The sequence below is a fragment of the Nelumbo nucifera genome, chromosome 8 (assembly GCF_055504915.1).
Source record: "Nelumbo nucifera cultivar China Antique chromosome 8, China Antique-T2T, whole genome shotgun sequence".
Classification (NCBI taxonomy): Eukaryota; Viridiplantae; Streptophyta; class Magnoliopsida; order Proteales; family Nelumbonaceae; genus Nelumbo; species Nelumbo nucifera.
Genome location: NC_142656.1, coordinates 48,438,104 through 48,461,747, shown reverse-complemented (window position 1 = coordinate 48,461,747; position 23,644 = coordinate 48,438,104). Strand labels below are relative to the sequence as shown.

Below are 23,644 nucleotides of genomic sequence, written 5' to 3'. Positions count from 1 at the left end.
ATGGAAATAGTCATATGAAGTAAGGCTATTGTGATAATTGACACTTGGCAGGAGAAAATGAATCATAACTACATAAGGTGACATCATAAATATAAGATTATTCCTCTTATCCAAAAGGGAAAAAAAAGCAGATCAGATAAAAGAAAGGTGAAACCAGACCTCCTTTTCACACACAAAGGGACGATTGTGGGTTCAAGATATAAAAAGTAAGTCACAAACCATGATCTCCCTATATAGAGAGGAAAGTATCAAATTCTCAACCAAGCCGTCAAATTAGCAGAACACGAAGAACTAAAATCCTTCAAAAGTTTTCTCTTTTACAGAACTCAGATTCGCTTCAGCATATTATATTCTGAAGTGGTGACAAAATTAAACCCACTCATCCTGCAAGTTGAGTAGGAATTAGGGTGGCTGAAACCCCACAGAATCCCAAAAAAATAACACACATCGAGAAGAGCTGAGCCTATCATGAGTCATATCTATCATCTTCTGCATTAATTTCTTCACCGGCTTGATCAGCAACATCAGATTTTGCAGGGTTAACAAAGCGTCCACTCAAAGGATCAACTTGACGGGTATCACGGGGTCCACCTTTGTGGCCCATTGCAAGCATTGGTGGTGGCGGTAGAAGCCCTGCCCTGAAAAGAATGCGCTGAACAGGTTCTGAAGGTTGGACACCAACAGATAACCAGTACCTGACAGATAAAAAAAAAAGAAAAAAATTGAGTAAATAATAAATCAAAAACAAGCATAAATTAAATATATTTATCTTTACTTCAAAGTAAAATAAAACATGTATAAACAGACGATAGATTACAAGCATCTGTACATTTTTGAAGGAACCTACCACCAATTAAGGACTAAAATATTCTAAACTACGAAAATTAAAAGAAAAATAGCAACCATCTAGAGTTGTAGACTGTTAAACTACCCTTAAGAATGCAGTAAAGGCATTGAAGAATCTCCATTTAATCCTGTAGCCCTATAGAACAGACTATATGATTCCCTCCTAGAAAGAATAGAACACCTTTCAAGGTCATTGCTTCTGTTAGCATATAAATTTCACAAACTTGAATGAATAGAGAATAAGTTTCATGCCCAAGAGAGGATCACTCGCTTCGGCAACAACTTCTAGACTACAGTGAGAGTCTACAAACCTTGATGCCTTAGGCAATTGGTCTTGTCATTATCACTGAATATGACAACATTAATTACCCACTGTTCAAATAGGTTATGTTTGTAGATGTTTGGATAGAACAGAAGTAAGATTTGGTGGGATGAAGAATAGCTCTAGGTAATCAGAAATGGGAAAGCTTAGGCATTTAAGAGAAGTTGGTATGGCTAACATTGCTTTGTTCCAGAACTTTTATCCTTGTGGTGCCAATGCATTAGAATATAAAGCCTGCACCAAGTTCTTGTATTGTTGATGTTTTTTTATTTATTTTATAGATATTTTAGGTCAAAAACTTTATTAGAGAAACAATAATGATAAGTACAGCAAGAAAGTAGAAAATGAGCATATTATAGTACTCAATGAACTTGAAATCACAGATATATTCTATTGTAACATGACTAGGTTTAGTGATTTCTGATTGTAGCCAAGTCCCCCCCCCTGCCCCCTGCTTTCATATTTCTTCCTCTAAGTGATCAGTGATCTATCCTTCTGCTGTCTATTCTGATAGAAAGAGTTTTCTTATGTAGGTTTTGAACTCCTTAATGATTGAAGCTAGAGATGGGCTGATTTCTATACCCTCTAAAATTCTATTATTTAATTATATTATCCACTGCCAAAAAAAATTATATTATCCACTGTTGTTCAGTTCAGCAACTACAACTGTTATCAAGTGGTCTCTAAATAGGTTGTCAATCTCTGCAGAGAGGGCAAAATGATCCCAAAAATTATTAACAAATGGGCATGAGGGTAGCAAGTGATACGTTATTTCTCTATAAACCTTACAAAGGGTACACCTATTGAGGGGAAAGGAGGGGTCTTTGGTTTCTCATTAGAGGGCCTCACAGTTATTGAGTTTAAGGTGAATCATATCCCAAAAAAGGGCCTTCATTTTTTGTGGAATTGACACCAACCAAATTGCTTTCACTGAGAAAACCATAGTAGAATTAGAAGGTGAAAGGGCTCAACAAAAGCAGGTATTATTGAAGGACCCCTCAGACTCATAGGTCCTTTTTTTGTGAATGACAACAACAGTTTATTAATATAAAAAAGGAGATAAATATAGAAATGGCTACCCCCCAGAGATTGGGATGCCCAAAACGGAAGCTGCATACATCATGGATTTCCTTCTCCATCCCAAAACAAGTCATCTCTATTCACCCCTTGTTAGTCCAAATTCTTTTTACAGGAGTTAATTTTTGAAAGAGAAGCCCTCCCAAATGATCAATAAGGTTCATAATCTCAACAAATATGTGATGTCATTGCCATTGTGAATTTGTTTGATGAATATGTCAAAGCTTCAAAGGACAAATATTAATCCATGTCCAAATCTTGGGACTTTGGTTTTAGAAACGCAAGGATATATATGGAAAAACCACAGCCAAAGGAAAGTTTGATTGAAAACATCTGTAAAAGTGGTACCATTGATAAACTATAAATATATTTGAACCTTTCTCTATAGATGACATCTTAAGGGGCTGGCAGCAGATGGCATACTCATCTACCTCTAGAACAACTATTCAACTAGAATGGTGACTGCCACCCATCAATTGAGTTAAGTTAATTTTTGATGGTTTCAATTGATGAAATCCAGGCAATTCAGGTATACGGTGAGTATTCAGGAATAGTAATGGAGAAATGCATGCTTCTCAGGACCAGTTGGAAGAGGAGACTCAATTAGAGGAGAACTGCTTGTAATTACAATGGTTAAGGCTAGGTAAACTACTGGATTTCAGAAGTTTGATCATAGGAGACTCAAAGGACAATACTGGGCCAGTTAAAATACAAGAAGCAAGAATACTGGCTTTATAGGAATGAGATGAAGGAAATTTTGCATCTATTTTTGGAGATGGAGATCACTGTAAATTGGGTACAAAAATCTGCTAACAGCTTGGCACATTCAATAGTGAAACAAGGTGCAAGCAGAACACATTTGTTTTGGGGAAGTGTACATAATTGATATAGGCATATTCAGTCGATTCACCAGATGCTGACACATGGCACTACGCAAGAGTATTCCCGCCATTTTGCACTCGTCCAAGGGCAACAGGGTAATTCCCACGAATCATTACTGTGGGAGCATTTAATGTGTAGGCACCACGTTCTCGGCATATTTACTCCCAACACACTTATGAAGGGATAGTGATCGGCCGACGGCTCTTTGGCTGCCCTCTTCGTGACTGCAATTCACGGGACGGCTACTTATTAGTAATCACTCCTCTCTCAGGCGACTCTGACTATAAAAGGGGCACCACAACCTAAAGGTACACTTACACACACTTGAGCTAATCATTATTCTCTTGCTGTGACCTCGGCTTCCCTTCACAGCCCTCGGATAACTTGACTGTCAGAGTCCTCGCCCCTGGGAACATTACCAGGGCCTCTAATGCCTTTTCACTCTTAGTAGGTAGGACCCTTGGCTTTCAGACCTTGGAAGTTAACAAGCTGCCCTTGGCTCCACAATTGGCAGCAACAATTATGATGTAAAGAACAGGGCTAACTAGCTTAGCTAGGACAATTTGATTGTATAACACATTATGCATAAATTTTTCTCTCATAATCAATAAAATTTTGATACAGTTAACAATCAAAAATAAAAATAAAAATAAATGGAAATGTGTTCAATTTGATAAACCTTCTAGGAGATATTTTCTTATCTCAAGTTGTTTTCTATTCAAGAATTTGGGTTTTAGATTCTTTGAGACCCTTCTCTTGTGTTCTTTTCATGACCCTGGGTACCAATAGAGGAGGGAGTTCAAGGAAGTCTCTATGGACTCAATCTTGAGGGGTTGGGCTACAGTAGCTTTGCTTTAGCTTTCTTTGCTTGGTAGCGACTAATTCTGGAAGCCAAAGTCCAAAAAACAAAAGCCACTTTAGGCTCAGTTTGGAAGGAGTACAAATACAAATATGTAGGGTGTAAAACTATGTATTTTGTATGTATTTCTACTGTACATATTTGTATTTGTACTCCTTCCAAACTGAGCCTTAGGCTCTATTTGGAAGGAGTACAAATACAAATGTGTAGAGCGCAAAACCTTGTATTTTGTATTATTTTGTATGTATTTGTACTGTACATATTTGTATTTGTACTCCTTCCAAATTGAGCCTTAGGGACGAAATCACAAAGTACAAAAATAAAAAGAATAATAAAAGAGTTTGGGCTTTTGGGGCAAAACAACCATCAACTCTCGACCTTGACTCTTGTCTCTCTCTCTCAACTCTCAACTCTCTCAACTCCAAACCCTAGGTAAACCCTAATCTTCTTCTTCTACAAGTCTGGTGTACAGACCCCTCTTCTTATGTATGTCATCTGAAACTCTCTACATTCGACCTCTATTATCTATTTAAATCCCATCAAATGTATGATTTTTCCCCTATTAAACTCCATCCAAATGTATCATATTTCCCCTATTATGGACTGTATTTTAATGTACCATTTGAATGTATATATGAATATGGTGCTAATGGATTGTTATGTCATTCGAATGTATCATTTTAATGTTATGGACTTTATCAGTTGATGTAACATTTGACTATTATGCCATTTACTGTTATGGACTGTGTTACTATTAAATGTAGAGGCTGATTTATGTCTCTTACATCTTCTTTCCTTTTTTGGCTCTTGGGACCACTCTTTTATGTTGTAACTTATGTACACATTTTCTTTGTTTTATTCTTTCTTGTAAGAGAAGGGCACAACTGTCCTTTCCTTAACCTTGTTCATATATAAGTTAATGATTTCTGGGCATGTGACTAAGGTGAACACACCCTTTCATTTCCTAGTTCTTCTTCTCTGATTTGAACTGAGTTGACTTTAAAATCATTTGAATGTGTTATGGACTATTTTATCATTTTAAGGCATTATTGAATGTGAATGTGTCATTTTATTGTTATGTGAAGATGGTGATAAATGGACCTTAATATCATTTGGATGCAGCATTTCACCATCCATTCTATAGATAAGACTCCAAATCGAGCACTTCCATTGGCCACAATTATCCTAATCTAATCTATCAAAAAAATTATCCTAATCTAAGATCTTCATTGTGGCACAACTTCCAAGACCCAAACCCTACCAACACCTTTCCAAACCTCCCAATCAACCATCTATCAAATTTCAGACTCAAAATGCCCATTTTACCCCTCTCACAAATAAGATTTTGAATCAAGCACTTTCATTGGCCGCAATTATCCCAATTCAAGATTTTCATCGCAACACAACTCTAAAGACACCCAAACCCTACCAACACCCTTCTAAATCCCACAATCAGCCATCCATCAAATTTCAGACCCAAAATGCCCATTTTACCCCTCCTATAGATGAGATTCCAAATCAAGCCCTCTCATTCACTACAACAGTCTTAATCTAATATCTTCATCATGGCAAAGTTTCCAAGACACCCAAGCTCTACCAACACCTTTCTAAACCTCCCAGTCGACCATCCATGAAATTTTCAACCCAAAGTGCCCATTTTACCCCTCCTATAGATAAGATTCCAAATTAAGCACTTTCATTGGCCGCAATTATCCTAATTCATGATCTTTATCGTGGATAATTGGCCGCAATTATCCAAATTAAGCACTTTCGTGGCCTAACTCCCAAGACACCTAAACCCTATCACTACCTTTCTCAACATCCTGATTGACCAACCAACAAATTTCAGACCCAAAAATACCCATTTTGCCCCTTCTACAAATAAGATTCTGAACCAACCCTTTTCATTGGCCGCAATTATCTTAATCAAAGATTACCTTTGCAACACAGCCCCAAGACCATGATTTTAAAAGGCATCCAAAGCAAGGCAAGAGGCGTACGCTTCAAGACAAGGCGGCCAAACAATGCCTAGTCTCAGTAGCCTCTTCAAGATGTTGTAGGGCGATAGCCTTAGTTTCGGTGAAGCATACGTCTCTCGCCTCGAGGCGCAAAATCATTGAGGTGGTAGCCTCAAATAATCTAGGTTTAAGGGTGTTCTAACAGGGCTAAATATGTAAAAGGATGAAAAAGCATTAGGGAATATGGACTTAGGGTAGAGTCAAACATATTAAGGGTTTCCCTCTTTTCTTCTTTGGACCCCCCAAGACTGTTAAACCCCATTTATCACCTTCTTTGGACCTCTTACAGCCTCTACATCAAGTTTTATCACAAAATTACCCATTTTACCCTTTCATCAAAAAAGGATTCCAATTCACACAATCTCATTGGTCAAAACACTTGATGCTCAATTTCCCTAAGATCCCTACACCTTCTACCCCCCCCAAATGATTGACCCCACCTCAATACCCTTTCGTAGATTTTTTTTATGAAAATACCCCTCATACCCTTGTAAAAACCCAAGATTCCGTTTCCTTGAATCTTATTAGTTCCCCCCTAAGGCCTAGGGCACACTTTAGCCATGTGGGTTTGAATTCCCACCCTTGGATTTCCATGGAAAAGTTTCATTTAATCTTGGGCATTCAGTGCTTTTTTAGCCCTTCCATATTCCTAAAAATCTTTTTCAGTCCTCATTATCCCTCCTACCCTTGGATTTTGTAAAAAATCCCCCCAACACTTGGCAAACCCCTAGCCATTGGATTTCCATGAAAAATCCTCATTAAATCTTGGACATCCAATAAACCCATGACCTTTAAAATTCAATGAAATTATTCTCTAGGTCCTCCCTCACAAGCCCCCCCCCCACCTTTTAAAAATTGCAAAAACCCTCCCAACACAGGAAACCTCCCTCGCCACTAGATTTCCATGCCTAAAGCCTCTTTGAATTCGGCCCTAGGATGGGGCACCCTCTTTTTAAAACCCTAGGGCACCCCTAACTCTTTTTGGAAAATCCAAATCCCCCCCTTTGGCTCACTTTATAAAAGGAAGCCTATTCCTTCCTAAAACCCTCTCTTAAACTAAAAAGGAAAGAAATTCCCCTACCTTCCTATTCCATTCAAACCGAACAAGTAAGACAACCATTATCCCTCCTTCCATTCAAACCTAACACCCTCCATTAAGCAAAAAACATCCCAACGACAATCTCTTCTCCCACCTCGCTCATCATCTTCTCCCCTCCTCTCTAAACCTCCATTCTCCTACAACCTTCTCACAAAATCCTCACTACCATTCTCCATTACCTCCCACCATCTTCTAGCTTCCCAAAGAGAGAGAGAGAGAAACTCAATTAGAGTTCGGCCAACAACTGTAAAGAGAACAAAGAGCAAGAAGAAGAAGAAGACAAAAGTAGAAGAAAAAGTAAAAAGGGGAAGAGAAAAGTGATCCAAACGATTGGGGGATTCTTGTCAAGCTTTTTGTCATCATTTCGGGCTTTCCTTTAGAGTCTAGAAGTCTAAAAACGTCCCAACTCTCTCCCACACTTGGACTATCAAAGATCCCCTCTATTGCATTCAAGGTGTTTGCCAAAAGGCTAACAAGGTATGTGCTTCTTCATTTCTTTTTGTCAAATTTATGCTTTCTATTGGCTTTGTTTTTGATGATTTGCAAATGTTAGTCAACTTTATAGGCTATATCCCTTTAACGTCTTAGAAAATGCATGCCAAATAGCATGTCTAAGGTGCCCCAAATCCCTAGTTTCATCTTTCTTTGGTCCATTAATATGTGTTGTATTTTTTTATTGCATATAATAATGTAGTTTATTTTCATTTTTCTCCATCTTGCATATGGGAATGTTTGCTGAATTTTATCTCAATCAGTATGCTCTTGGCTTGGTTGATAATGTAGTCATACTCATTGCTTCTTTCCCTAATTGCATGTAGTAGCATCGATGTTCTCATGCTATGTTAATGTATGTTTTCTCTTTTTATTTTGCTTGCCTATGTTTGGGGTTTTTGTGAGGGTTGATGATTTCAAATCGGAGGGGAGTTCATAGGAACAATGTTTTAAAAGGTGTGGGAGGTGTCCGCCTAGAGTGGAGTAGAACCCCCTATTTTCTAATGTTGTTCATTCATTCATCCTAATAATATATATTCTTAAAAGGCAATTAAAATTATAAAATCATTATTTTTTATGTGAGAATTATGAATTTTAAGACCCTAACATGGATTTCTTTGGGCTTGTCTCGAGGGGTGTGGTCAGGGGTCCGGGGGCAAAGTCACTAGGTTCAAAACAAAAAAGCGTGAAAATTTAAAAAGGCACACGCCTATGCACACCAGGCATGCGCCTTTTGAAAGTGTTGTGCCTAGGACCTAAGCAAGGCACATACCCTAAAATGTGCCTTGCTTGTGCGCCTAGGTGCACTTGAGGCACCTTTTAAATCACTGATCCTCTGAGTGGATCCTTATTTGACAATAACACAACCTGAGGTCGAGTTTAGAGAATACTATGGCTGCTTGTAAATCATCCAACAGCTCATCAATGAGAGGGATGGATCTTTGACTGTAGTCTGATTTAGGGTATGGTAATCTACGCAAAATAGCCACGTCCCATCTTTCTTTTGACAAAGAACACAGGTGCTGAGTACGGACTAGAGCTTGGTTGAATAAATTGTTTGTCCAACAGTTCTTGGACAATTTTTTCCATTTCTTCTCGTTGAAATCTAATCTTAGGTAGTGATATGGCCTCACATTCAATGGTGGTGCACCTAGAAGTATCCCAATCCGATGGTCCATGGGCCTTGTGGGTGGCAAGCCTTTTGGTTCCTAGAAGATTATCCAAATATTCTGGTACAAGTTTTTGCAATTCCTGTGGGCTTCCGATGGGATAGGCTCCTCTGTTGTTATCACTATGATCGATGGTTCCACCCCTATTTTCATGAAAATTATTTGACCTTCATCTTGACATGTTTTGATGATGGTCCTCAACCCGTTTGGCTGGGGTGGAGTTGATTCCAAACCTGCTAGATGGCAGTGTTTTCCATTTATTGTGAAGTCCACTGTCAATTGTAACCAATCACAGATGACTGGACTCTCATTGCTTGTGGTGATTTGATCCTGATGAAGGAGCATGCTGTGATATTTCAGGTTGGTCCAGCACATCTTGTTCTACAGGCCCTTCTAGGCTCCCTTCTTCTTCTGGTTCCATTTCTTCTGTTTGAAGCATGAAGAGATGTAAGGCCTTACATCTGTGACCGGCCCAAATTTTTCCTCACAGTTGTAACAGAGACCACAGTCTCTACGGGCCTGCATTTTGGCCCATGATAGCTTCCTCAATGGTACAGGGGTGGGTATTAAGGCGGTGGACTTGGGCTATGGGCCCTCTATTCTTTTTGTGGGCCGATTGTTTATAATAGGCATTGGACCAGGATCACTTGGGCTGCTTGGGTAGGCTGGAGTGGACCGCGGGCCCGAACTTGACCTAGGGTAAGACATAAAGGAGGGTCAATTTAATCTCTTAAAACAAGTAAGCCTTTCTTCTTGGTTTCATGCTAAGCTGAAAGTGCCGTGCAGTGAAATAGGTTGGAGGGATTTCACCTCTAGTTTGATTTTTTCTTTCAGGTCGCCGATGAAGTAGCTGCAATGACATCTCCGGCCAGCCTTGTACCCTCGTTGAAAGTTTCTCGAACTCGATCTGGTAATCTTTAACAGATCCAGTTTGTTTCAGCTTTGATAATATTTTATCACAACTGTCAAATCTGACGGGTCCAAATCGTATGCATAAAGGCTTTTGTGAAGTCAGCCCAAGATACCTAGCGATGTGATCGTCGGAACCATTGAAACCAGAGTATTTCCTCCTGCTTCTAAGGGGAATGAGGCAATGGTGACTCTTTGATAGCTAGGTATTTAATGGTATTCAGAACATTTCTCAGCCTTAAAAATCCAGAGTATGGGATCCTCACCTGAATAATTTGGGAAGTTAAGCTTTTTCTCATGGCAGCTCCGGTATCGTGTTGATTCCCTTCGGAGTCTCAACTATTTCCTTCTTGCTCGCTTTTGTGGTTTCCTTCAATCAAATTTTTCTCCAGTTGTGCCATGATCGCCACTAGAGAATGCTTAATCTCCTGTAAAATTTCCAATGACTTTATGCAGTTGCACTTCCATGCAATCAACCCTTGTCAACAGTTTCAGACCTGGTACTCGGCATCCTCTGTTCTTCAGGATTTCTTCAGAGCTCTGATACCAAATTGTTGGGGTTACTGCACAACACAGGCTTCCCTTTGAGGGTGAAGCTACCTCCTAAATCAAATTTGATGAGGGAAGGGGGAGAGAGAGAGAGAAAGAATTTGATGCAAGTCTTCTATTCCCTTCTTTCAGAGTACAGTCCTCTATTTATATTGTTCTCCTTCTTGTAATAGTCATGTGACATTATTACAGCTAACTAATCACTTGCTGCTTGGCTTCTTGGTTGGTTACATGTAACTGAATCTTGATTAGTTGCCAACTGTTGTCTCAGTGGCTGAGTTGGCTTCTTCCTCTTCTTTCTAGAATATACCTTCAGCCCATTTTCTGGGTCCCTAACAACAGACTGTACTTCCTCTAAGCCATTTTTATAATTCTATCAAAAACATCCAATCAACTGGATCATATGTTTTTTCAATGTCTGTCTAGTTTACAAATCACACCTTTTCAGAATTTTGTTAAAGAATTTCCATTGTCACATAGCAGAAAGCAATAAGAAATCTTTATGCAATAATGCATGGAGATGAATATTCCACATTTCTCTTAGATACCAAACTGACTGCTCTTCTTATTGGTTATTATGTTTATATTAAAGTCATACATGGTATTTCTTGTTGCTTATATATATATTTTTTTTGTTTTTGATAGTTCTGTAATTTCAGCTTATGAGATAACCTTGATGCATTAGGGCTGGAACAAACTATCAGAAGACAGAAATGAGAGAGGAAGAGAGAGAGAGAGAGAGAGAGTAGCAAGGGTAGAGAAAGAGAAAAGAAAGAGAAATCCCAAGGAATCGCTTCAAGGGGTCCTATAATCACTCTAGGGTTTGTAGGAATCACTCCATAGAGCAAACTTGCTCTAAAGAAATCTTCACTCATTCATTAGCTTCAAAAGGAAGAGAATACATTTATTTATATAGAGTGACTTGTGGCCCAGAATACTCTTCACCATAATTACAAAAATGCCACTCCTTGTCTTGTGCATCAAGAAACACAATAAGTTTCTATCTACTAATGCAAATAAACTGCAAATTAAAAGATAAGTCCTACTAAACTAGAGGACTAAGATGTTATAGCCCAGGCCCACATAGGACTAGCTAAAATGAAAAAAATACCCATACGGTCCAAATATACAAAAATACAGAAATTTTCAGAAAATTTCAAAAAATTCCAAACTTGATTCTTTAGCTCTTGCATTATTTCTCCCTTGGTTCCAAAAAATGAAGAACTTGAGGATGATAAGTTGATGCAGCATTTTAAAAGCACAAGGTGCAAGGGCCAATTTACACCTGAGGCGTGTGCCCTTTTAAGCAAGGCACAAAATTACAAACAAAAAAAAAGCTAAAAAATAAAAAAAAGTCAAATTTCAAGAAATGCCAAAAAATTTTAAAAAATGCAAAAAATATTCAAAAAATATTAAACATAATGTTAATGAAAAATATAAACTTAAATTTTAAAATAAAAGCAAACATATAAAGCATTTCCAAGCATGTAAAACCCACAATCTCTTTTTTTCCTTAATTGCATTAAGTAGCTAATGTGATGTAAAATATATTGCATTCTTGATTATATGAGTCACCTTTGTACCACGCCCCTTGAGGAGAATCCCCTATTTGCTAATGTTGTTCATTCATTAATTGCAATAAAATATCTTCTTAAAAGGCAATGAAAGTTATAAAATCATTATTTTTTATGTGAGAAAGAAGAATTTCAGACCCTAACATAGACTTGTTCGAGCTTACCTCGAGAGGTGTGGTTGGGGGTCCGAGGGCAGAGCCCCTCGGCCCAGCCGTTAGACTCAAAAAAAAAAAAACAAAAAGCACAAAATTTTAAAAAGGCGTACGCCTAGGCTGAAGCGCAAGGCGCATCAGGCACACGCCTAGGCACACCAAGCATGCGCCTTTTGAAAGGGGTGGGCCTAGGACCTGGGCGAGGCACATACCCCAAAATGCGCCTCACCAGTGCACCTAAGCACGCCTTTTAAATCACTGAGTTGATGTACCTCAATGACAAAAGGTGTAGTAATTCCATAGCTGCTTCAACACACTTGGACTGCAGAGTAGATGTCACAGACATAGTAGATATAAATGGATCTTGAAAGCAATGTATGTCTTAAATACTGCCTTCCATAACCTACATTGTTAAATCATCAATAACATTAGCTTCTTGAACACTTACATCACCAATCAACCTATCTTGTGGTGAATCTTCCCCTTGCTTATCACTATGAACTTTTTTTTGATAAATAGCTTATCACTATGAACTTTCATATCCAAAATCTCAACTGCAGCATTTGCAACTTTTCCTTCAACCTCTAGTTGAGAAATCACCATCTCTATGTGTTCAGCTACCCTTGGTTCTTCAACAAACTCTTGAACTTCTGCCATTATTGATGTTGGTGGGAGTTGTACCATGTCAACTTGTAATTCTTGAATTGGTCCCAATTGAACTTGTAAGGTAAAGTCACAACTTACTTCCTTACTAACATCTACTGCAACCAACACATATGCATCTTGCACCTGAATTTCTTCAACATGCTCCACTTCTATCTCTTCTTGATCATTAGCCTCAAGTTGACCATGGGTGTTGGAAGTTCCTTCTTCAACAATTCCAATCTTTTCTTGGCCCGCACCCTTTTGATCTTCAATGTCTACAACTTCTATAGGTTGAAATTCTTCATTCACAACTTTAGCTCTAGGATGGGCATCAAACATGCAAGAAATCTTCTTTATTTTCAACTTTGTACTTTCTTCTCATTGGCTTCAAATTCTTTGTTGTAACCAGATGCTTCTTCTCTACCTTGAGTCGATTCAAAGGCATGATCTAAATCATAAATCTGAATTGTAGACAATTCATTCTTGATATCATCCCTTAGTCCATTCATGAAACGAATTAAATTGTGTCATTCACTTTCTGTAATGTCACATCTAATATATAATTCATCAAACTTGTGGATTGAACTATAGATAGCATACCTTGCTTGAGATTACTCAACTCCACATTTAGATCATCAAGGAAGTATTGCGGAATGCACTTTTCTTGCAAATACCTCTTCATCTCTACCCATGTGGTAATAGGATATTCACCTCTATTTTCTAGTTGTTGCTCAAGAATTCTCCACCATACTTTAGCAATACCCGTGAGCTTCTCAGCTTCATGCGTGCAAATCTAAATCTTTGTTTTTCAGATATAATGCCAATCGAAATATTCTTCTAGTTTAGCAATCCAATCAAAGAATGCTTGCTGGTCTTCATCTACCTTGAAATTAGGCACTTCACTTTCTCTTCTAACATTCTTGAAAACCTTACTCCTATAGCCGACATTACTAGATCTACTTTCTTCCACCAAATTCTTAAGTAAATCAAGCATAGACCTTTCATATGGTTCAAAATCCCTATCATCATTGACTCTAGACCAATGAGATTGTTTAAATGATACCCTAGGCTTATAGAATTGGTTACTTTGTGAGAGCATATACCAAAACTGATGCAATAGGGCTGGGACAAACCATCAGCAGACAGAAATGAGAGAGGAAGAGAGAGAGAGAGAGAGAGAGATCCCAAGGAATCACTCCAAGGGCTCCTAGAATTACTCTAGGGTTTGTAGGAATCACTCCATACAGCAAAATTGCTCTAAAGAAATCTTCATTCATTCATTAGTTTCAAAAGGAAGAGAATACATCTGTTTATATAGAGTGACTTGTGGCCCGGAATACTGTTCACCATAATTACAGAAGTGCCACTCCTTGTCTTGTGCGTCAAGAAACACAATAACTTTCTATCTATTAATGCAAATAAACTGAAAATTGAAAGATAAGCCATACTAAGCTAGAGGAATAAGATGTTATAGCCCAGGCCCACACAGGACTATTTAAAATGACGAAAATACCCATACTGTCAAATATATAAAAATACAGAAATTTTCAAAAAATTCCTAATTTGATTCTTCAGCTCCTGCATTAAACCTGCTAAAACTTAATAACGATTAAAGATAAAAAATATTAGGAAGCATACATTCACCCAAAAAATTAATGAGCGAAAGAATGATAACTTACTTCACTCTATCAAAATTTAGACCCATTCGTTTACCACCATCCTGTCCTATAAATACACAAAAAAAAAAAGAAAAACATATGAAAATCCAATTTCTCATAATAAAAAATCACAAAACAACAAAGAAAAACACCAAATAAATGTTGAGAAGTACAAATATGACTAGCAAATTTATCAAGTCGAATTAGCTCCTCGAAGCCTTATCCATTCTCAAGTCCCAACATTCCTTATAGATTGAACAAGAATTCTAGCCCAGTCACTCAGTTCATTTAAGATGGAGAGGCAAACCTGATAAATAGTTGTCTATCATTTTTTTCCTCTTGGAATTCAATAAAGACAAACCTTCAACCAATATTGGACAAAATAGAATTGAAGCTTAGCAGATGGTGACAATAGTTCAGCTCTTGTGCTGGACACTTAACCTTGAGATAGTCAGCAACCTCAGCATTCTAAATTACTACTTACTTTTTTATTCACTCTTCTGTTAATTCTATAATTAACCAGCACAACATAAATTTCCTGGGAGGAGGTATTCAAATCAAAACAGTAGAGTTAATGTAATAGTGGAGAAAGGTGATCAATCAGTCTCTTTTTGGGGACTCGTATTCAAGAACCAACTACCATCAACATAGACTTCATGGTAAAGCTAGACTAGAGAACTCATCAGGAGGAACATAAATGCAGCTAGGTCTACCAGGAGAAGTGCCTTAGAAACAATTCATTCTTTGGCCTCAATAGTTGTCAAGGCGACGCCTAGGCGACAAGGCGCCCTTTGAGGCTCGCCTTGCCTAATCGCCAAGCAATTTTGTACTATGTATTGTAAAATAATTTTTTATTCTTTATTTTTTGACATTATAATTATAAAATAGGCACTATTAAACTAAAATATTCATTTTTTATGTTTATATACTAATTTGTTTTTATTATTTTCTTATTTGTTAGGATTTAATCAATACAAACATTGCTAAATGCTGTATTGAACCCTCAAAGACTTCAAAACCTGAACCAATAAGTAAGGAAGAACTTAAAATTGTCTAATCAACACATTTTCTATACTTTAACATGAACTCTAGACTTTTCTTATGAAAGTTATGAATAATTATTAAGGAAATATGGCTATGGTACCGAGGAAACTACCCTATGATCTACATTTTCTATATAAAAAAATCCATCACCTAGGCGCCCCCCTAACTAAGGGTGAGCAAAAAAACCGAAAAACCGAATTGACCGAGAAAACCGACTGAAATCGAACTAAAAAATCGGTTAACCAAACCGGTCAGTTCGGTTTCGATTAACCATTTAAAAAACCGGCGGTTAACCGAACCGACCGATATATATAGTAATATTATTTATATAGTATTATATATTATATATTTTATTTTTTTTGAAAATCAAACTGAAAAGTTTCAAAAAAAAAGCTGAAAGTCTCAAACTGTTGACTGGTGACTACTAGTCTGCCTTTTCGAAAATCAAAATTTTCAGCTTCTCTTTTTCTCTCGGTCTCTTTGGTTAATCTGTTGACTTGACTCGAAAAAGAAGATTAAAGTAGTTTACACTATCAAAACATGGAAATAGGTCAGAAAAAGAAGGCATTACTTCTTTCCATTTGTATATCCTGGATCTTCAAAACCCACCACCCACCTCCATCTTCACTAATTTAATCTTCACTCGTCACGTGTGATGGGATAATTAACTCTCAGTCTCTCTTCTCGGCTTATCATCTGTTATCTCTGTCGCGTAGCCCGCGCCAATCACCAGCACCAAGCGGCAATGCCGGTCACCGCCTTGCCGATAGTTTTCAGTTTTCTTCTCAGCTTCTCGCCTGTCATCTCCGTTGCGTGGCCTGCGCTAACTACCAGCACCAAGCGGCAACGTCGGTCGTGGCTCTGCCATCATCTCTGTAGTCTGTATCTCCCTTCTCTCTCTCTCTCATCTCCCCTCTCTGCAGCTCCTCCAAACGCCACCTCAAGCTCTCACCGCAATAGCCTACAAGAACCTCTGAAAATAACTTTGTTAGAAGCGTCATGACTCGATGCAAGATCTGAACTGATGGTCAGCACCGACAGGAGAATAATAGATGGCCAGCACCGACAGAAACCACCGGTCCACCAACAGTTTTAGATTTTTTTTATTTTAAGTGCATAAAAAACCGAAAAACTGCCCGCGGTTAACCGGTCCACCAGTGAACCAATTGAACCGGTTAACCAATTGAATCGGTTCAGTTTTGGTTTGGGTATTTAAAAAACTGATCAAATCGGTTCGGTTTGAAAAAATACCCCACGATTCGGTTAACCGAACCATGAGCACCCCTACCCCTAACGCCCAGCCTCGCCTTGGCGCCTTGAAAATTATCCTCACACCAAACAATCACAATCATGAGCCTGGGAAAGTATAATGTACCATAGAGATAACTTTGCATGCAGACTCCCATGGGGTGGTGGGCAATAGGCAATAGGGGTGCAACTTGAGCAGGCATTGCATTTTGTTAAATTTGAATGAACCCAACCCAGAAGTCTGGGCCTGATGTAGTGTAAATTCTTCAAATTGGTACCCAACTTGCATTGACCCTAACAGACAATTAAAAAGCTGCTCCAAAGAACCTTGATTCCTTATTTATTTAAACACCAAAAAGCTCTACAACAATATGGATCAAAGTCTTAAAATGGCTAATTAGATTACTCAATATCATTAACTGAATGCTTTTTTTCTTGTTGTTGTTAAATGAGCTACACAACAGGGGAAATTATAGTTATTAGGGGTATTTATGTAAAAAACACCCCAAAAAGCAAAAAAAATAGTCGTTGGGGACCCCCCAATGGATATATTCTTAGTGGGCCAGAGTAGCTCATAGCGGGCCATGTCATGCCGTGTTATGCCGGCTCGTGGGCCTCAAAACCAAAGCTAGCACAACTGGGGGATTTAGGCCAAGCCACAGCATGGCCCAATTATTACAGTGGCCAAGCCAAGCCCAGCAAGGCCCACATATCATGTCAGCCCATGGGCAGCACAGGCCACTTTACAGTTCTAAGAAATACCCTTGTCCCTTTATTAAACCATGATTCCAAATCAAGCTTTATTATTAGCCAATACCTATGACCTCAAGTTTGCTTCCTTCCTTGATCTAAACCCTCAAAATGAGCCAAATCATCCAAGTTTCTTGTCTGAAATGCATCCTTGAGATTAGATACCTTGTCTATCTGTCACCCCAACAGTTGCTTAAAAACCGCCTAAAAATTGCTTGAACACCCTCTCAAACACCCTAACCCTTCTATGATCCACGAAACCCTACCTTTAAACTCCAAACACCTTGAATCCCACTGTAGGTTGGGTAAGGCTTGGGTGTAAGTGGTCTCTTTGAAAGACAGAGAGAGGCCAGTGAGTAGGGAAATAGGCTTTTGGGGCTAAGGATGCTGAGAAAGAGTGCTTGAGTACTGGATGCCAAATGTTGAGCGTCAAATGATGAATTTCAATACGAGGAGGATCTCTATTTATGGGGGAGATCCCAAGATCCCAAAAGGTAGGAGATAAAGGTGCTTGTCTCCTATCAGGAAAGGGAATATTGGATTTGTTGTTAATCATTAAGTGTGCCATTGGGGTTTCACCATGTGTCTCATGAGGATTTTCCTAAGGATCGGCTTTCCTTCCCCTCAAGATCCCTCATTGTTCACATGTGCTACTACCTCTCGTGCACCTTATTTAATTGGCGTGGCAATTATGACGTCATTGCCCAGCGGGCAACGTTTTGTTAACCCTATATGGCGCTCTGCCACGTCTTTTGAAGGGCTATGGGTCTATTGCGGATTTGGGCATGTGTGGTTCTCTCGCCAAAGGGCTCAGCCCGGGTTCCTCCTAACTCAAGTCGCAAATGGACTTGTAGGCGGGCAGCGAACCACGAGTTTATCGCATTGGGAAAGTTGACTGTGGGTTACCCGCATGCAACCCCGTGGTGTTAATTTAGTGTTTGATGTTCTCTGAGGGTCTGAGCGGACACTATATACCTACACCCCCACACATCAAATTTCATCCTAAAACAACCTTACTTCCCCCTTTATTAAACCAAAATTCCATTTCAATCCTTCCCATTTGCCGAAACCCCCTATTTCAAAATTTTCCATCATGACACATCACCTAGTCATCTGACCCTACCATTAGATTCCAAATCCCCTAAAACCCTACCTACCAAATTTCACTTTAAAATTCCCTCGCTTGACCCTTGATTAAACCAAGATTCCATTTCAGACTCTCACTAGCCAATACCATTCACCCATTAAATCTCCATCCACTTAGCATTCTTAGACTAACCTGATGACACCACCAAATCTAGAATCCTCAAAAATGTGGGCCCACCAAAATTTTCCCAAGAATACTACCATTCATCCCTCTATTTGAAAAGATTCCATTTCTTGAATTTTGATTGGTCAACCAATTAGGACTACCTTGCACTCTCTATATGCCATAACTTTTCTCTTTTACCCAAAACACCCTAAATACGCTACCTTCCAATCTTAAACCCTAAAGTGACCTTACTTTTCCTAAACCATTCCAATCTTACCCTCATACCCCTAAAGTATGAAGACAAAATTACCCCATAAATCCTTCCTCTCCAAATTACCCTTACCTCATACCTACCTAGACGCTTTTACCCTCTAACCTTTTTAACTCAACCTAGTTTGTCCCCAACAGATTCTTATAAATAGGAGGGGCACCTAGGAGAAGCATCAAACAAAGACATACATAAGCCCCCACTCTCGTTAACATGGCCGTGTTGCCCCTTTCCCCACCTCCCTCCTCTCTTGTTACCCACACCATTGCCTCTAATCTCCTTCCCTCTTTTCCCATTTTTTTTTCTCTTGCAACACTCTCACAAAACATCTAGCCCTAACACAAGGACACCTCCCAATTCAATAGATGAAAAGAGATGCTAACTCTTTTGCTGATACTTTGGCTAAACAAGGGGTGAGAAGAAACCGACTATTTTGGGCATTGTTGTAATATGAGTTCAGTATGGGAGAGATAAGAGAGTTTATCTCTCCCTTTCTACATATTTGTACCTTTTTCTTATTTTAATGAATCTAATTCAGTTATTGATTTAAAAAAAAGGATGCCTCACAACTTGCAGGTAAATTCCAGAGGAAGTTCTAAGTTTCCTGTTGTTTTCTTTTTTTTTTTTTCTTTTCTTTGCTGCATATTTGCATTTTTGGCCTCTTCAATATGAGGATTGCTCATGCAGGACGCAGGGCTTGCTTTGTTCCTACTATCCTTTCTATCTCTGTAAGATTTGGATTCAGAGAAGCTGGAAAGGGGTACCCAAGAACCACCAGTCTGCTAGATTCCACACTGAAACCAAAGCAAGGAAGGATTGTAGGTAGCAGTCCATTTTCCTCCCAATGGCATGAACATGCTTTTCTTTCTTTTTTGTTTTGGTTAAAATATTGTTTGAGGCTCTATTCAAGAAAGCTTAGATCATAAATGGGGGGTTTACCGTGTTTGGGGGAGAACCCTTTCTCATCCCCAGATTAAAACCCCAGGACCTTCTTTGTAAGGGCAAACTAGTTTGGGTACTCACTCACCTCCCCTAAACGGTGAGTGGTGATTCTACCTTTTCATGAACTGGAAAGCCAGATTTTGAGTTGTCACACTATGCAATGTCTGAGTGCTGGGAAATTCTTAGTCCTCCCCATCTTATCTTTGGGAATCCTTCATCAAAGGATTCCACACCTTTCTGTTCACCAAATTTAACCCCCAAAATTGAAACCTAGTGGAGAAAATTGCTGCCACTTTCTTTATGTTCATTTGGTTTACAAAGAATGGACTTATTTTCAGAAAAGAACTTGAATTCACCCCTCTTCTTTTTTTTCTTTTTCTTTTTCTGTTTTTTTTTTTTTTTTTTTGATGGGCAAACAGGAGATGGTTCAGTCTGTGACAAAGGTAGAAACTTTATATGACCATTTACAAACACAGCACTTCCGTAGAAATGCCAACTCAATATTCAAATGCTGGCAATGGAGGTGGTGTAGAAATGCCAACAGAACAGGAGCTGTCACAAACACAGCACTTCCGTAGAACATCAAAACCTCATTTATGATTGCTTGGATAAGTTTCTGGAATGGACTATAGGCACTTAGGCAGGGTTATATATCAGTAGATCATCTAGTCAGATAGGACATTGCTCAATCTGATTATGTATGGGTAGCACCTTTGAATTTTCTAGATCATTTACTGTGGGAGGATCTAAAACATCATCCCCATCCTCTTTTTGTATCCATTATCCACCAAAAGTCACATCTTTAAAAAAATGGAAATATATAAATCTATGAACTAGATATTTAACGGATGGGTAAGAATGAAACAAAACCAATATACAGAAAAGAATACCAAAGGCAAGTTTTTATGAAGTAAAAATAAATGAATGGAAGATGATTTAACAGGTGGTCCTGACCAATCTAAAATCAACATTAGGAAAAGTTAAAAAAATGAAACCACATTATTGAAAAAAAAAAAGATAGATCAGTAAAATACAAGTTGAACATATGATTTTATTTGTTGATTACAAATACATAGGGATAAAGTGAAATATTATACCCAAGCCTACCTGGTAATGGATTGTAGTAACCTAAAACTTCCAAATGCTTCCCATCTCTAGGAGATCTGCTATTGGCAGCCATAACTCGATAAAATGGTTTGTTTTTGCACCCAAACCTTGATAATCGAAGCCTAACAACCATTTTAGGGCTTGATTCCTTTCTTCTTTAACTATCTCACAAACTTCTGTATATCTGCAAATGCAGAAAAAGAAGTACAATAGAGAAACTTTCAGGATGCCATTTGACAGATTTTTGCATCTTTTCTAATCAAAGTTTACAACATAAAAGCAAAAGTAAATAAACAGGGGGTTTCAGCTGAGCAGATACATAACTTCTATTGGGTTTCCATTGTTGAACAAGACTGTCCTATTAGATGCCTTTAAGGAAAAAAATGCACTTGGTTGTGCAAAATAATCACAGTAGCAAATTGAAATTTCTATTGTCCATGGGTTTAAAGTGAGCAAATGTCTATCATGAAAATAGGTAATCCAACACCAATGTGAAATCGAGTAAAGTGAATTTTTGGAATTCATGTGGGAATCCAGATGAATGAGGAAAAGGTCTGCATTAGAATCCCCATCATTTAAAATAAAATTATTGCCTAGATGGCAAGCAGTATTGTTGGAGTTCACTATATATATATATATATATATTGGATAAATAGTTCACTATATATATATATATATATATATATATATATATTGATTATATTCTAATTGCACTTGTTTGGATGAAACTAAAGTGTACACTGGGATCTAGAAGGGTTGGTGTCCAAACAATATGTATAGGTTTAAACTGTACACTGGGATAAATCTAAAGTCCATACGGTATGTATCATCCTTATCAGGGAAGGAAAAAAAAAAACTACAAGGCTACCCAAAAAAAAAAATGAATCTACAAGGGTTGGTGTCCATGCATGTCTAACATGGTATGACACCCATTTTAAGTGTTCACATAACATAAAAGTGAAGCTTTTTAGCAGCAGAACACAGGAAGCCAAGAGGCCCCACTGCAAGCTGCTAAGCAAGGCAAAAGCAAGTTGCCAACAACCAGATTCAGGGGGGCAATCAGTTCAATTCAAAGACAAGAATCAATCCAAATTCTGTCCACAAAACACTATTTAAAAAAGAAACAAAAATCAGCACCAAGATGCCAAAATTTAAGCTTCCTCCAGACTTAAGACACCAAACAAAACCTAAAACATAATCCACAAAGCCCAAGTAGTCAAAATTTCTGCCATCAATATCCTGAAAATAATTAAGGCTTAAACAATGACACCTGCTCTTCTTGCCAAAACCAAGTCAATAATACTCAGTTTGCAAAACTGGACTTCTTCTTTTAAAAAAAAATGGGAGTAAAATGACAGTTAATGAAGGAGAACTGGAGAAGAACAGAGTAGTCATCCAACAAACTAAAGCTTTAAAGATCAATTACATGGAATGATTGGGAGAGCATTTGTCAGCAAACTGTATTTGAAACTGATTTTCTTTTGGTTACTAATGACATTTAGGCAAAATGTTCCTCTCCACTCAACTCAACGCAAAAAAGCCTTATCCTAACTATATGGGGTCAGCTACACGAATCATATTTCGCTATTCCACTCCATGAAGAGCATATTTTAAGAAAAATCGTTTAAAACAAAGACTATAGCAAATTCATCGAAGAACAATCAAGGTGACACTTACAAAAGGCAAGATAAATTCCTTGGTTTTCATAATTAACTTGTCTAAGAAAGTGAAAAAGGAAGCCACCAAGAATGGCGAAACCCTTATTTAATCATCATAACAAAAGCTCAACTGTTCTTAAATAATCTATTATATTTTAAGTCCTAAGAAAACATAACCGAAATGCTGATCAATAACCGTAATGCTTTCAGTCACGCCAACTAATGACCATCTGAACGAGCCTTTGTGCCGTTACAGAAATGCAAAACAGGATCTAGAATGCGACCTCTTTTTATATTTGTTAAAAAAGAAAGAATCCTTGAAATTTTCCTTGGCCGAGCTGGTTTCGCCAGAGAAGGTGAGGATTGCCCATGGTTGAAATAAGACCCAAGGATGAAAGGAAGCTTACCTTGATAGTTTCTCTTTCGCTGATACCCGTCGTCGTCTCGCCGGCGAGGAAGTACGGGAAATTTTGAAGGAAAACGAGCGAGAGAGAGAGAGGGGGGGGGGGAGAGTGTTTGGGTTTTTGGCGACGACCCTGCAACTAATACAACGCACCCAACTCCAACAGACCAACTGACGACTGCAGCTGCACATTGGGAACATCTCCTTTATCGTTAATGGGAAGTGTTCCCGATATGCGGTTGTAGTGCTGGTTTGGAAACTGTTAGGTCGGGATGGTAAATTAGGATCTCCTGCCAAAAAAAATACGTTCCAACACCCTACCAATTTGATCTCACACCACACATCTCTCTATTAAATAGGGCCCCACCATAAAAGAGAGATTTGCCATTAGACCTATTCATGGGCCAGGTAACCCGATGGACCGGTCCAGCCTGATGTAAGTCAGACCTGGACAGGATTTCAGGCCCATAGGCTAAGCACGGGCCTAAAACACTGGGCCTAACCTTTTTTTTGGCCAATCAAACTTGATAATGTATTAGATAATAAAAATATATTTTGTAATAAAATATATATAATATATTTTTTCTTTATTATTCTTCTCTTTTTTTAATTAATAGTGAGATCTTTCATTATTTTTTAGGTTTTGTTGTCTTATAATATAAAATACTTTTTATTGAATAAAAAAGAAAAAAAAAATCTTTTCCAATTTTCTAGCTGAGCT

General features: G+C 38.2%; 1 protein-coding gene across 1 annotated transcript; it reads right to left on the bottom strand.

The window, feature by feature from the left end:
• Window positions 1-15: 15 nt before the first annotated feature.
• LOC104611732 (small ribosomal subunit protein bS16m/bS16c-like) lies at window positions 16-23,162 on the bottom strand. The gene is made up of 4 exons (XM_010278929.3): window positions 22,928-23,162; window positions 20,863-21,046; window positions 14,273-14,318; window positions 16-695 (listed from the first exon to the last, which is right to left on the bottom strand). Exons 2-4 carry the CDS (start codon window positions 20,993-20,995, stop codon window positions 467-469), a joined length of 408 nt encoding a protein of 135 aa, XP_010277231.1. The 5' UTR covers window positions 20,996-21,046; window positions 22,928-23,162; the 3' UTR covers window positions 16-466.
• Window positions 23,163-23,644: the final 482 nt, after the last annotated feature.

Coding starts and splice junctions, on each gene's coding strand:
- LOC104611732 (XM_010278929.3), bottom strand. CDS start 20,995: ATGGTTGTTAGGCTTCGATTATCAAGGTTTGGGTGCAAAAACAAACCA. Junction 14,319..20,862: donor TTACTACAATCCATTACCAG/GTAGGCTTGGGT, acceptor GTGTATTTATAG/GACAGGATGGTGGTAAACGA. Junction 696..14,272: donor CTAAATTTTGATAGAGTGAA/GTAAGTTATCAT, acceptor TTTATCTGTCAG/GTACTGGTTATCTGTTGGTG.